Below are 17088 nucleotides of genomic sequence, written 5' to 3' on the forward strand. Positions count from 1 at the left end.
ATGTATGTTTGTATGTATGTATGTATGTATGTATGTATGTATGTATGTATGTATGTATGTATGTATGCATGTACGTACGTACGTACGTACGTACATATGTATATATGTGTATGTATTTATGTATGTATGTATTTATTTATTTATGTATGTATATTATATGTATGTACATGTATGTATGTATGTATGTATGTATGTATGTATGTACATATGTATATATGTGTATGTATTTATGTATATATGTATATTATATTTAGTACATGTATGTATGTATGTATATATGTATGTATGTATGTATGTATGTATGTATGTATGTATGTATGCATGTATATATGTATGTATGTACAGTATGTATGTATGTATGTATGTATGTACATGTATGCATGTATGTATATACCGTATGTACATGTATGTATGTATGTATGTATGTATGTACATATGTATATATGTGTATGTATTTATGTATATATGTATATTATATTTAGTACATGTATGTATGTATGTATATATGTATGTATGTATGTATGTATGTATGTATGTATGTATGCATGTATATATGTATGTATGTACAGTATGTATGTATGTATGTATGTAAGTATGTACATGTATGCATGTATGTATATACCGTATGTACATGTATGTATGTATGTATGTATGTATGCATGTACATATGTACATGTATGTATGAATGTATGTAGGTACGTACATACATACGTGTGGGTATGTGTATGTATGTATGTGTGTATGTATATAAGTAATAAATGCCATCCGGGTCAATACACTCCAAATGTAGGAGACGTGAATTGCCGGATGGCATTTGTCTTGTACTCCAGCTAGTGTCATATTCTTCCCATGAAGAACTTCATGCACTTATCAACTATGTTTTGATTTTCAAAACAACACCCTGACCTCCAATTGAAGTGAACACATGTCAACAAACTGTATACACGCCCATTCAATGTCAATTACGAAAATAGCAATTCCATTACAATGGACGCATGCATGTGTGTCTGTATGTATATCTTTGTATACAAACTGTATATGTAACATTCCCACTCTCCAATGCTGATCAAAATAAATCACAAAGTATCATTTATAACAACTAACAGTGTTTATTTCAAATCAATCAATCAACTAATCCATCCATATTCATGTACTAAATACAAAAAAAAAACCTACTTCATTCATCAAAATCTCAAATTATAAATCAAAATGATTATTAAACATCAAATTATCGACATAAAATGAAATGTTAATTTTCCCAAAATAAAAGCTGTTGCACATAATACTGAAACACTGCACTACTCTTACAAAAAAAAATTAATACTTTTGAAAATCGCAATCTTATCAATCATGTAAATATTAACATACTTGCTAGCCAGAACCTCCCGCACTTGGGCATGCCGGACAAGATATTGTATATTATAGGTACTTCGATATGTATTGTTTAATCGTCAAAACTACAGTTTAATATGTTACAGAACATCTTTGCTTATATTGTATTGAAAATAGATTAATCATTGCAATAGATACCCTATTGGGCATTTCTGTTGCAAAGATAGGCAGGAAGGTTGAAATTGTGATAAGGGAGAGTCTGATATTTTACTGTCAATTTCACCTAACCTCGCCAAAACAAATGTATTTTGACTTGGTTCATACGTCTAGTCCACTATCTACCGGTACATACAATAGTGGTAGATAAAGGACAACACTGCAGACACACCGACTCTTTATGAATCAAAACAATTACAAAAAATTGTGATAAACCGAAGTCAGACTTCAGTTACTACAGTGGTAAGAATGTGTTACAATACACTTGTATATTGTTTTCATTTGTAAGAGTCAGTGTGTCTGCAGTGTTGTCTTTATCTGTCAATATATGAACCAAGCTAAAAGAGCTTTGTGACACACACTGTTTTGGTGAGGTTAGGCAAAATTCCGTAGTAGGTTTGACTAACTTTCTATTAATTTCATCCATGTAGGAAAAAAGAGGGAAAATATTAGAATTCACTTTATTATCTCCTTGTCAGTTTTAAGAACAGTTATAAATACTGCCACTAATTTTCACAAGATAGAGTATATTTTTTCCGCTGGCACAGCAAAAAAAATTAGCTGGCGGTGAGTTTTGGACGGTGTCGTAAATAGGCACGAGTAGTTGTACCATGCTGAAATACTAGCTATTACATCTATTCTTGAATCTATAACCAGCCTATAATACTGTCAAAAGAAATACCGCTTGAACATGAAATAAAATTACAGTTTTGCAATGTTTTGGAAAATAATATAACCAGCTCAATACATGACAAATTATTTAAAATGTGTAAATCGCTTGACTTTCCTTCTTAAAATAGTCCTACAAACCCAAGTGAAACAAAATATGGACCAGTATTATCAGAATATGGTTTAGAGCACCAGGATCAAAGTTCAAAGTTCAAATTGACATATCATGATCAAAGTTAAAACTGGTAAGCACACTTTTTTATTTGACACATTAATTTCTACTGTATATTTCATTTGAAGCACATTTCTGCACAGCGTTCATTTCCTTGACATCAGTGACTGATATCTGATGAAAGCATTGTTATCTTTAACCATACATGTATTTTGATGAAAAAGAAAACACTTTCATGTTTACATTTCACGTTCAAATGTTTTGCTTCAAAAGTACATGACTTAATTTCCATGCAGCAGTTTTCATTAATTTCATGATTCATATTAAAACAACTTAAAAACCCTTAATGAGATTCATAAATATGGTGATTTCGTTGCTGGTTAATGTACTTAAAGAGGTGTATACGTAACTATGACATGCTACAATGTGCCAAGAATACGAAGAGAATCGTGCTACACAAAAAAAAAACGAAAATAAAAACTTAAAGTATTCAGCTATATAGGGTGCATAATATACACACAGTAAATTTAGTAAAACTGTTTTCTAACGGGTAGTTATATTATAATCAATATTGACGGTTTCTCTATGTTTTGGAGATTTCCTGGAATTTTTTTTATATATAATAAGTCCTGAGTATAGATTTAACTTTGGCATTGAAAAAATTTGTGAAGGTCACTATACACTATACCCAGGCATGACTTTGTAATTTATTATATTTAAATGTTACATATTTTGCTAGATGATATTTCTGTACCTTTGGCAAAGCGAATTCTGTGCTAAAGCTTTACCACCCTCTCTGCCTGATACAATAGTATGGCTTGTACCCTTTTTTTATGGATGGAATATACTATTATACATCAAAATAGGGAACAGAAGTCCATAAAGTGGTTCCAAGCCTGTTTTAAATTCACTGGGGGGGGGGGGGGGGTGTCTTCATCTTAAGATTTTTGTTATAAGAGTTTTGTAGGTTGTGTCTTGTTCAGGGCATTCCTTTATAGTTTATTCTCAGATGTTTATCTACGCTTCCCTGCTTTACCACGCAGGTAGGGCTGTCTGTGGTGTTCCATGTTTTGAAACGTATGCACCGTATGTTGATTCGTCATGGAAACAAACAGGTAAAGATCTGGATGTATCGGCATAGGTGTTTCCAAATCTGAAGCGCATTTCTACAGAAAAAGAAAAAAAACCAAAGGAATAAGTAACTTCATTTACTGTCATATTTTTAAAAATACCACAGCATGGAGCCATTGTTTTTGTTATACTGTACCATGCCAGTTAAGTTGTGTGTTTGTACTAATAAAATATAAATGTCATAACTGAGCTCTCAATTACCAAAAAAGATGCTATTGAAAGGGCATTCCTTAAAGCAAGATATTCTACCTATGACACTGACATATTTTGCAACCTTCAGAGATAAAAAATGTAAGTTGCCAACTAATTTACATAATAATTTGCATGAATTAACATATGACCATGATAGTGTCATCATGAGCAAATACTGATAGCACTTATTAAAGAAGTTCAATCAGTTTTTGCAGGATACCTGCAATTCTTGACTTTGTATCTGTATTCATACTCATTGTTCATAAGGAAGGGGGTAGTGTTATTGCTATATTTATTAGATGACTTACGTGGAAGATAGCCGGTGTATTTAGGCACCATTCCTATTTGTTTATACAATCTCCTACTAGTGGCATCGGGATGTTGGTTTGGTATCTCAACTCCAGTCACACCTGTTGCATCCTCTGCTTTGCTGTTAAAAGATAATTATGAATTATGAATATTATTTCGGTGATATGACCATAGTCCTGTCACACATGATATTTTTGAGAAATTAATAAGTAGCATAATTGTCCTTATGTCACTTTAGCTAAAGGTTTCAATGAATTCAGTATTACTTGTCAGAGATATGGCTTAATTTGATATGGAACAGACACATGTAAAGATGGACAGACAAACAGACAGACAGACAGACAGACAGACAGATGGAAGTCATTCCAATAGCCCCTACAGGCTGTGCCCTTGGTATTATGAAATATTGATTCTAATCAGGGTTTTGTCTCAAGAAAAGAATTGATAATTCTATCAACTTTTCTAACAAGAATGACTTGAACTTTCAATTAGTTTAGTTCACACCTCAGCTGGTTTTTTTCAGAAAGCCTGATTCAGTCAAAAAAACAACCGTGATATAAAGTATAAAAAAAAGAGCTAATTTTTAATAAAGTATTTGTGATATTAAAAGTGACTTACTGTGGTGGAATGACTGGTTTACCAATCTTTGAGGCATGTCTTCTTGTTTCATGGTCAAACACTTGAAGTGAATCTTTGCACACAGAGTGGTAACGACTTCCAAGGCCAAGTTCAGTGACACCGGCCCTTGGGATGAAGCCTCTATAACCAGGCATTGGTGCCTCTGTCAGTGGTCGTCTACTTTCTGTTAAATGAGAAGATAGTCAATTTAAATTAATTTAGAAGCATTTTATACTAGATACTAATTTATTTTCATGGGATACTTTGAGAAATGCTACAGATATTTTTCAAAGTACCTGGGCTTTGATTTTGGAGATAGTTCAAATTAATTTAGGATAATAGTATGGAAAAGTTGAATAAATCTACAAATATTTTTTAACTAAAAGCAAGGGCTTTGACTCTGTTAATCTACTCTGAATTGTTATAAATAAACTCAATGAGCAAGTGTTGTAGAGAACAGAAACTTTCATATTTTCCATCTCTTGACATGGTGATATACGTACCACTTGTCTATAGGGAGCTGTTCAGTGGAATTGTATGTCATTAGCATAATGCTCATTGATGTACACAAACAAGTTAGTATTTTCCCTGTCTACATTTCAAACAACGTAACTATTGATGATTGTTCAGCCAATTCATAGACTTGGAAAAAAGTAACTTAAAAATTGGGTATCAAACAAACATAATGTGTATCAAAAAAATACTATTTGAAGTTCCATCCTTATGAATCTGTTTATTGGGGAATTGTATATTTTTTAACATTGATGGTGCTCTTCAAAGGAGTGGTGTCTTTTCTTAGATGAAACATTCATGAGTTGTATATTTTATCAGGAGACCAACGTTATATATTAAATCATCCATCATTAAATTCATTAGAACTGGGAAGAACTGCTGACACTTCTCTACTGTCTATCTAGTTTGGTAGTACCTGACAATTCTCTATAGTCACTCTAGTTTGGTAGTACCTGACAATTCTCTATAGTCACTCTAGTTTGGTAGTACCTGTCAATTCTCTATAGTTTCTCTAGTTTGGTAGTACCTGACAATTCTCTATAGTTACTCTAGTTTGGTAGTACCTGACAATTCTCTATAGTCTCTCTAGTTAGGTAGTCCTTGTCAATTCTCTATAGTTTCTCTAGTTTGCTTGATAGTACCTGTCAATTCTCATAAACCAAATACTTACCCAGGAGAATTGGAGCAGTAGGATTTCTATCTCTGTAATGATTTAATTGTCTAGTTACTGAAGCGTCATCTTTATTGACGACATCTAGCGTAGGATAGCTATTGGTGGTTTGTTTCAGATTGGTGACTTTAGAATCGTGTCGTTTTGTGTTACTGAGGAAATCATCGATGCATACATCGCAGTCTTCTTTGTATGTGTTTCCAAACTTGAATGGCATGCGAGGAATGTAACCTGAGTAGGGAATGAAGAAACTGGATTGTTATTATTTTCTCAAAGACATTTCAGTTTTAGGCTGAAAAATTTATATTGAATATTGTACACAACATAAATTATGCATGGAGGGTAATTAATATGCGACATTATATCCATTTTTCGGTTCCTATGCCTCGGCATGTTACATGTTACAAATGCAGCTGAAAATTGCACTTGTATAAAATAGTACCCAATATGATAATATTTATCTGACCTAAGTCACCTTTAAAAAAATGACAACTTTTCCGTTATTGCCGACAAAAAATGTGGTGACATTCAATAGACTTATATACAATTAGTGAAAGAAAAAGAAAAAATCAAATTTATCCCTAAATGGCTGGGTTTGATTAAATTTACTACATTGTAAGTAAGAAGTGTCATTCAGTTTGACTCTACTGTACAATGCAGGTTTTCCCCAGGTACTCTGGTTTCCTCCTGCACTAACACTGGACCAAAGGAGCCTATAAATGGGACTAGCTCCCTTTGATTATCCGATAAATAAATAAATAAATAAATACTATTGAGAGGAAAAAAAACATTCCTCTGTATTTTATTTAATTGTACCATTTGGTAGTCACTTTTAAAATGTCAGTTTGAAATTAATGAATTACTCTATGCATGTTTCAGTGACGCACTTTTTGCTGATTAACTTTTGGACAGTATTGATAGAACTGAGTGTGTTTTTTTACCATCAGCTGTATAATACGACTACTGTCACAAAAATGTGAATAAACCATAAATAAAACCAAGTATATTATTTAAAATGCAAAAAAAAAATTCAACAGGTTGTATACATCTACAACCATTTTTAAACAAATAAACAATGTCATATATACATAACTAGGAAACACATAACAAGAAAACAAACTTAGTTAAAATCTGATGTGGGCTCCATTGTTTTATTTACCTCTAATTCTTTCATATATTGATTTTGATTTTGTTGTTCTGAGAGTGAGCACCTAAAAGTTGCACTAGCTGCAACTGGAATATTTTTTGAAACTATTTTGTTAGATAAAATGACTGTAATATCGTACACCTGAACAGTATTGAGTCACCTGTAGGTAAATGTATTTGTGTAGCAGTGTACATAGTTCATATGGTAAAATCAAGCCAATCAAATATATTTTTGGGTCTGCACCCAAAAATCAGTACCAAGAATCATGATTTCAACCTGTTACTGTACTACTTATGGATATAATCGACCTCTACAGTGTCTAATTATTGGTAATTGACCAATTTTCAGTTAAACATTTGTGATTGTGTGATCAACAAAATAATACTCAAGTTACAGCTAGTGCAGGTTTAAGTTCCTCACTACAGGTACTCACTACCGGAACAACGAACAATAATATACAAAGGAAACAGAGGTAAATAAAGCAATCAAAGAGTATTCCCACATCAGATTTTTAATAATCAGATTGACAAACACACCTGCTCATCAAAATGAACATGGTAACAAATTAAATTTTTTATGCACTCCTCATCAAAACAAATGAGAAATTATTCAATTTTGTCATCAAATCAAATCATACTTCTATATCTAAGCAACAATCAGTGGCAACAGTATTTATTTACTTTTCAATTTAAATTATTTCTTAACCTTTGATGCATAATTCTAATATATCTCAGTACTTTTTATTAATACAATGATGAATCTCACAATCAGTAATTCATATGTTTTTATTTCATCAATTTACTTACCAATTTTGTTTATATATGAATTCTCAAAACTGCCTTTTAAGTTTAATACAATGTAAGTCGTGACGAACTTTAATCAAAAAGTAGATGCAAATACTGATCATACAATTCTTGAATGTGTACATCAGATCAGATACATAATATTTTAATTCTTACAACAACAACAACCAGATCTAGATAGCTTGATAAAGCTTGTGGATCAATGATCCCAGAGACTTAGTGTTGTGGTTACTGTAAATAGAGTACCGTTTACATCATTCCGATGAAAGTGCATTACATCATGACAATTAAGTCTCTGGGCTGTGTTGACCAGAACTAGTCAAGAACCACAACTTACAGATTCATACCACTCTTGGTCATCAACCTTCCAGAATTGAAAAACCCATACATATTCAAACCTCAACTCTCTCCAACTGTATGACTCTCTACCATTCTATTCAATTTCAAGATACACCCCTTACTGTAGCTATGCAATAGTCCACTAAATAAAACCATTCACTCCATACAATAGCTACGCATGGCTAACCGTGTGATTCATTCACACTGGAATGTATTCACCACATAACATTGCTACCACCCCTAATACAGCTACCATGGTACAATGTCAACACTAATAACATCTAGAGAGTTATACAGCTTTCATTAAATCTCAACTAACCTACTAGACTCAATCTACTTATCACATAATCTTTTTATCCTGTCCATCTCTTTACTTTCAGAACTTTGTTTTCTAGCCCTGGGCAAGCTTATATTTTAGCTCCTGAGTTCTTAACCTGTGTTATGGTCCTTCACCCACAACTCATTAGTTGGTCTTGTCAAAGGATAGGACCAACTTGGATTATTTTGGGATAAATAAATTTCCGAAAAAGTTAATTGTTGGAAAGCAAGTGGAAAGCTAGGCAATGGTCTTGGAAAGTTTGCTATGCTTACAAATCTTCCCTGTTTAAACGTATAGTCTAATCTTATACTCTAGAATTAATATACCAGTTGAATTTTTCTAGCAAATTAGTAGCTTTATGAAATCTTTTGCTGGGTTGATCTTGACTGTGTCCTCTTTGTTGAGATGATCGAGAGGATCATCGTCAAGATATACCCAATGAAGATTAAAGCTTTAACATATTTATATTGTTTCAAAGTGTCATCATATGAAGTGCTGCCCAAGAATTCACTCCCTGCTTTGTTGCTATGGCAACATGTATAAATAATTACCTTTCCAATTAACAAATTAAGCCACATCCGCCATACCTTCAATTTCCATTAACAAAATATCAATTTTATGTTATTGTGAAGAAATCAAGTCTGTGCTCTCAAACACTGATGTACTTATGAACCCATTAGTGATAATATACCACACTTGAATGCAGATAAAGGTTGAATTTCAAACGGGGCAAGGTAGTGGACAACAAAACACAGACTAAACACTGTATATTTACTATGCTTTATCTCATTCAAGTGTTCAACTACAGTATTGCAGTAGAAAAAAGTGCAAACACTAAAGACAGAATTAGATCTTTAGAGATCTCTTATGTACATATGCAAATTATGTGTATTCTCCCCCACTGAGACCATGCTTGTGTGTTTGCGCATATATAATGAGGTAAAGTCTCACTTGACTGAGGAACTTTGTAGTGTTTGCTGGTTACCTGGAATTTCATGTTTCTGGGATTTATCCCACAGTAGAGGGCTTGATAATCATTCAAGGTATAATGTTTAGCTGTCGAAATCAATCAAATGCGTGTATGTTTGTCTACATTCGCATTGAGCTAACGATACCAATTGTTAGCGGCAACAAAAGAATGTTGTCTCAAGAACATGTCTTTTATAAGAAATCAATATAACTTGAAATCAATTTTGTTGTAATTTCCTTTCTTCCTCCACATTTCGATTATTATTCAAGGCAAGCTATTTGTTGTAACTGTTTTTAATGTTCTACAAAAGAATTACTTGACCCAGTACTAATGAGGTGCAATCAAAGTGACAGCTAGTTGTTGTCATAGCAACAGTGGTCTTGACAACGTTTTACATAACTGTACACATAACTTTGTTTTTAAGATCAAATTGATAATCATATTTCCCTTAGAAATACTAAATTTATACTTTTTTTTAATTGTTTGATGAAATGTCAATGTAAAAGTACTTATTTAAACTATTTAAGAATTAAGGATTATGTGCTATTGTCTACAACAATTCAAATTAGTTTGACAGAAAAGGTATTTGTAATTTGGAAACAATTTGATTTATAATTCACATTAAATTAATTTGAATTTCTAGCTCCTGAAATAAACTTATTCATTGTATTATACCATGTAAGTTTAACATTGCATCAAAAAAAATACTTTATTAAAAGTTACTAAAATCTTACTAGCATTGCTACATTTTATCATCTGGTCTGACAATTATCACTGTGTATAAGATTTTCGTTGAGCCAGATCATAAATTGTAGCAGTGTTAGTAAGATTTTTGTTGGGGCTGGTGATAAAGTGTAGCAATGTTGGTAAGATTTTTGTTGAGCCAGATGATAAAATGTAACACTGTTAGTAACATTTTTGTTGAGCCAGATGATAAAATGTAGCAATGTTAGTAAGATTTGTGTTGAGCCAGATAATAAAATGTAGCAATGTTAGTAAGATTTTTGTTGAGCCAGATAATAAAATGTAGCAATGTTAGTAAGATTTTTGTTGAGCCAGATAATAAAATGTAGCAATGTTAGTAAGATTTTTGTTGAGCCAGATAATAAAATGTAGCAATGTTAGTAAGATTTTTGTTGAGCCAGATGATAAAATGTAGCAGTGTTAGTAAGATTTTTGTTGAGCCAGATGATAAAATGTAGCAATGTTAGTAACATTTTTATTGAGCCAGATGATAAAATGTAGCAATGTTAGTAAGATTTTTGTTGAGCCAGATAATAAAATGTAGCAATGTTAGTAAGATTTTTGTTGAGCCAGATAATAAAATGTAGCAATGTTAGTAAGATTTTTGTTGAGCCAGATAATAAAATGTAGCAATGTTAGTAAGATTTTTGTTGAGCCAGATGATAAAATGTAGCAGTGTTAGTAAGATTTTTGTTGAGCCAGATGATAAAATGTAGCAATGTTAGTAAGATTTTTGTTGAGCCAGATGATAAAATGTAGTAATGTTAGTAACATTTTTGTTCAGCCAGATGATAAAATGTAGCAATGTTAGTAAGATTTTTGTTGTGTCAAATGAAATTTTATTTCAGGTTTTGTGATTTTAATTGTAATATATGTGTACAAAGAATCTCTCAAACCAACTAGTAGATACTTTACACATTCAAATTGTTGGTAACTTAGAAAGTGACTTAAAAATCGTTCAAGCGATAATAACAGAGTGATGTGGAGAAATTCAAGTTAATAAAGAAATAATCAACATTGTTTGTGTCATGCGTAAAACCTGAGTGAACATCACAATAACCGGTAGGAACTACATTTTTTAATATAAAACGAATTAGGAAAAGTAATGATTTTCTCTGGTCACACCATTCAATGCCAAAAATTACCATCAGTATAAAACATGCTTTATACACAGAGACTACGATAAAATGAACACCATGGGTTATTTTGGAAAACATGAAAACTTACATGTAACAATCACAAACTCATCAGAGATTTGCATGTTTATATATACTAGATCCCAGTTTTGTTGATGTCGATGCAATGTATTGCATTCAAGGGTTGCTATAGCCCAGGGGCTTGCCTACGTGACTCAACATACTGGCTTGGTACATACTTGTGAACAACATTTTCAAACCAGACAACCAAGTCACTGGGCAAATAAAGGGTGGCTACTTTATACAGAGATTTTGGTATAATAAAATGTTATGTCAAGAATTAATTAATTTGTGATTGATTATAAAAAGAAAATTATTTGCTTCTTTTAAACCCCAAATAAACACAGTGCAATCAGCGTGTGCTTCATTATAAAAAGATAACTTAATTTTTGAGACCCCAAGGGTAAACATTTTTCAGTCAGCAAAAAATATGAAAAAAATTAAAATATTTTTTTTTTTGCATACAAAACATTAATTCAGTTGAATTAACAAATGTCAATGTGACTGTTAGACCATAATGATGCATTATTTTGAAAATACCTACAAGATAGTCAACACTGACAGACTACTTTTTTGCAAATAACAAATTTCCAAGGATATGTTTGAGACATTACAGATGGAGTTTACAGGCTGTAAGAACCTGGAATATATAGCTTGTACATTGTGCTAATGTGTATACTACTCATATAGCTGTCATGAAAAGACGAGAGTATTGGAATCAGTCAGTCAGTCAGTCAGTCAGTCAGTCAGTTAGTTAGTTAGTTAGTCAGTCAGTCAATCAGTCAGTCAGCAAGCATCTTAAAAATGCTACACCTTTTTAAAAAATGAAATAAAAATCACGCAAAAAAATAGGTTGTTTTCCTGAGATATTCATGTATAAAATAAGTGGGTCCTGGCAAGCTATAAAGTACAACTTATATCACATATACAGTCACACCCTCTGCCACCCCCACCTCCCACCCCACCCCACCCTAAAATATGAACAAATAGAAATAAATAAATGCAAGTCTGGATGCATTGACCTCAGGAATGTAGTAAAATGGGACTGTACTGAGATAGATGCCTGAATACTAATAAAACAAACCGTTCCTACATATTTGTTTACATAATAATTTTTTGTGAGTTTTGATACATATAAAGTAAACATTACCATACACAAGGATATATCCAAGTGACATACTTTATGGTGAAACAAGGGTATTATGTCTGTGTAGTTTTATGGCAATCCTTACAGCTGACCTAGCAACCCAACATTGTTGGATTTCAAATCTGTCTAAGGTCATAGGGTCAACTTGTCAATGTTTGATTTTCACATTAAAATATGTTGATTTCAACTGTGGAGGTTACCAATCATCACCAACACCTATCTGGTTCAAAGGTTGTCTAGTTTTTTTTCAGTTTGTAGACAAGGGTGATTTATATATAATTGACTGTATCTCACATTTCTGTGACGGGTACTCCCCCTACCGTTGAATCTTTATCTTCAAATACTTGCCATTAAAATGTACATTGTTACTTATTTCATCCTGGTTCTGTACTTATATCTCCTACTTTGTTAGTTTGTATGGTTTACCTTTGTATGGTTTACCTTTATTTAATCAATGATTATTTATCAGTAATTCCATTATATAATGATACAACTTGGCATAGTTTAATACCATCACAGGCTCCTGAATTAATCTGCATGACAACTTTTTACTGTATAGTACGTAAGAAAGATTATACATTTAAAAAAAAAAAAAATTTCATACAGATTGATTCCAGTGCCTTTGGTTACCATGGAAACATGATATGGTGAAACACTCCTAGAATTAATACCGAATCAGAGACAGCAGAACAATAAGTACACCTCTGACATATTACATGTATATAACTGTCATAAAATATAATATATATTGTTACTAATACAAACAACTCTTTAAACCCCCCACCCCCACCCGTACAGTTCTTTTCACTGTTTCCTACATTCTACCCCCCCCCCCCCCCACCTCCACTGTCATGTTAACTCTAATGTCTAATCAGAGGACATATAAATAATTTATAATAATTCCCAGAGTAATTACTAAAAGTTACAAAGCATAAAATAAGACTTATTAAAATAAAGTATACATTAAGTAATAAAGATAAAAACAATTTTTAAAAGGTTTTAAAAAGTTACAATTAATAAAATAGTAATAATAATTCAAAAAAAATTAAATAAAAAAAATAAAAAAATAACAATTGCAATAATCTATTATAAAATTGAAACATATAAAACTGGGTTGATATTTTTTTAAGAGTAATTCTTGTTGTATATCAAAATGTACTTATGGTTCCCATTTACTGAAGTATATTAGTTATATCACTAGCAGAATTCAAACTGGGTATTTAGGGATTTGGCATAAATTATTCAGTATTATAATTTAGACCCTGTTATGATGTTATCTGTGCTATCAATGCCAGTAGTTGATTTTTATTAAAGCCATTTAGCTTACATCAACAATAATACAGGAAACCTAGCTATTTTCACTACTTCAAAGTTTTGTGATTTTACAGTCTTCAGCAACATCTCAAAGACTAATAATTTTCACTAATAACCAGACTGGTACATTGTGTTCATGTACAAGAGGGCATTTTAGTCACTACTTATTTTTACTAATTACCAGACTGGTACATTGTGTTCATGTACAAGAAGGCATTTTAGTCACTACTTATTTTTTGTTTTCCAGCAAAATTAGCAAAAAGAAGTCTTTAGCAAAACATTTGTATGTTTACAATATACTAGAATAGTTTGATCAAGGTTTTAAGTATTTACACCCAAATAAAACTGGTTATTTTGTAACACTTAAAAAATCTTCTTAGCCTGTCTCACTGTTTGTAAATCAAACCATACATTAATTCTGAAAGTTTATGTCCTTCGGTTTAAGCCTGTTGGCTAAGCTTTGCGTTTGTAAGAGTTCGTGTTTACAACAATTCATTTTAGGTATACAACTAGACTTTTAGAATTATTTTTGTGACAAAATAACATTCATCATACATTTGTTGGGTTGCACATGATATTTAGTCACTGAGTGATTTTATCTGAGAATTTGCATGTAAAGAATTAAGTCAGCTTCAATTGGAAACAGCTATCAAGACTTTTGAATATTTTCATTTTTAAAAAGACAGAACCTGCTCTCTTCACAGAAAATATGAAGCCAAATTATAAATTATATTTACTATACAAACAGTTATTTTCAAACACTTTCTTTAAAATTATGATTTTAAATTATTTTTGTAAAAAGACTGCACCTAAGCGTATAATTTACTGCTCTATTCAAAATACACAAACATTAATTTTTCAATAACTTTTTTTTTTTTTAATCTTATATCTTCAAAATTATGTGATTACAACTTTTAATGCAGAAATACAATAAACTCACCTGTATATCCGGGCACCATGCATTCTGTTAATTTGTTGTCACCTGTTGATTTTGGTAAATTGTGTTTTGGTATACCAGTAGAATCGGATATACTCGTACCAAGATACTTGGTGGTTGTTTCGAAATATGTGGTGGGGTCGACGGCTGACACGGGGTGGGATTTCCTACCTGGTCTCTACAGTGATAAATGAAATATGAACAAAAAAAGGGTTATAGTGGTGTCTTTATCAAACGTACTTTGTTGGTGTCACTTTGTTGTGACAATGCTTGACACCTTTAAAACGGGGTTGTTTTTTATGAGGCTGGATTTGTCTTTTGTACCGTCGTTTGTTTGTAGCACAAGATGGCAAATATGAGGGACTCCCTGTTGCCAAGTGTTGGTTGTTGTCAGTCAGGTGTTAAAAACGCGCGAATTACTGTCGTAGACAAACATTCTGTGGTAACGAAATGAAATATAGCCTAGTACAAACTGTCGCCAAGTTTCGTTCTTGTTTACGACAATATAGTTGTTGTCTCAACAAGGAAGGGGTCGTCAACTTTTGATGACAGTACACCCCCCCCCCCCCCCGTATCACTAACCGTCATCTTGAGACTCAAGTGCAATGCTTTGATTCGACACAAAAATGTACACCTTTATTGGGCTATTACCAATGACTTTACCCTAAAACAAAGTCCAAGATATGGCTATGATTGTAAATGGATTAAAAAGGATCTGATGTATTGCAAGAATTGTGAGATATCGCAGTAAAACATTCCTGGCTCGCCCCGATGAACAGGCAACGCGTCAGTCGAACTAATCCCAACGTAAACACAACAGCACAATTGCAAACAATAACCTTTACCGACAACAGACCAAAGAAACATAAATTTTCCATTAGCTGTGTTCAATCTGTCATTTCCACCCATTCTACTGTCGCCATAGTGTCAAATATGCCTAGTTGAAAATACAAGTACAAATTATACCCTAATAACGAGCTAGTTAGTGAATAACTACTGCAGAATTTTCCACATTTAGTTACGCTGTAGACAAAAGCAACAAACTTCGAAACGTGAGCCGTATACATTGCCAGACAGGCAAAACAGAAAACTTCCAGCTGGTATATCAAGTATTTCTTCCAACGTTTAACTCTTCAGAATGCACACCATTTATTTGTTTCCTGCTCTCCAAACTAATCCCACTAAACACGCCGTAACTGTCCGTTATATTCATAAACAACCGATTTTCATCACGAAGCCCTGCACACTGCAGTAGTAAGACGTGTCACCCAACGCGCCATTTAAAAACACGGAGGCTTGATACATTGAAATACAATGTATTACATCTTGACAACTACATTCGCTCTGGGCCTTTTAATTTGTCCGATTAACAGTCTAATAAATAAAGCTTCTAGCAATAAACCGATTAAAGATCTCTACGGTATTTCAGAAGCATGAAATGTTGGGTAAAATAGCGAGAGAGAAAAACGAAGACAAGATACGTGTATCATTTATGGCAGCCATGTTGTTCGAGGATTTTATTAGGTACAAACCTGTGAAAGCCTTTGGGTAGCATTACCGTAAGTGTCACCAACATGATATTTATACTGTTCAATGTATCCTCGATACCTGCATAAAAAGAAAGAGAACGTAAATGAAGCGAAGGCATAATCTAACGCGAGTTGCACGGTAATTTTACGGCAACGGTAATGACACGGAAGTAGCGAGTGATAACAACTCGTGTAGTTTGTCACAGTCGTCGGACTCCGGCCACTTACCCCGGTAATTGTGTTCCATTTTTCAGTGTACAGAAATCTCGCCGCCTCTTGATATTCCACGCTGTGGAGTTGGGGAGATCTGTGTTCATCATCTTGAGTAGACTTCAAGCTTACAAATCCACAGAGAAAGTAAAAAAGACACGGTGAATAAATCACCAATGGATCATGTGTTAACAATTGTTTTCGTAGCACTTGCCAACGCGAGCTCAGCTTACTTGTGCTGTGGTTGTCAGGGTCACGTTGTTAGCAACCCGATAATGAATTATTCATAAGTCTATCTGAGCAATTAGAAGACAGACTGCTATGATACGTACGATTATTGCATAGGTTGATTAGGTTTACATATCGCTTAGCCAAACATTGAAATAAGACATTATAATATTATATTATATATTTTGTATTGCTGATAAATTTCACTGCTGTATATTTTAGCATGACATTTGCATTGCCCTAACATTGTTACATGTAATCATATCGATCGTATATGATGTGAACTAAATGAACCCATGGCATCACTCAGTGAGCAGTAGAAGTGCGATATATGTCAACGATGCTGTTCGTGTAAAAAAAAAACTGTTTTTCAGTGAGGGAGA

General features: G+C 32.8%; 1 protein-coding gene across 1 annotated transcript; it reads right to left on the reverse strand.

Annotated features, from left to right (window-relative positions):
• Nucleotides 1-1144: 1144 nt before the first annotated feature.
• Nucleotides 1145-16683, reverse strand: LOC144446545 (ciliary microtubule inner protein 2B-like). The gene is made up of 7 exons (XM_078136331.1): nucleotides 16496-16683; nucleotides 16271-16346; nucleotides 14742-14916; nucleotides 5823-6053; nucleotides 4640-4823; nucleotides 4021-4142; nucleotides 1145-3555 (listed from the first exon to the last, which is right to left on the reverse strand). Exons 1-7 carry the CDS (start codon nucleotides 16585-16587, stop codon nucleotides 3422-3424), a joined length of 1014 nt encoding a protein of 337 aa, XP_077992457.1. The 5' UTR covers nucleotides 16588-16683; the 3' UTR covers nucleotides 1145-3421.
• Between the last annotated feature and the right edge of the window lie 405 nt (nucleotides 16684-17088).

This window comes from Glandiceps talaboti, chromosome 15, assembly GCF_964340395.1.
Source record: "Glandiceps talaboti chromosome 15, keGlaTala1.1, whole genome shotgun sequence".
Taxonomy (NCBI): domain Eukaryota; kingdom Metazoa; phylum Hemichordata; class Enteropneusta; family Spengelidae; genus Glandiceps; species Glandiceps talaboti.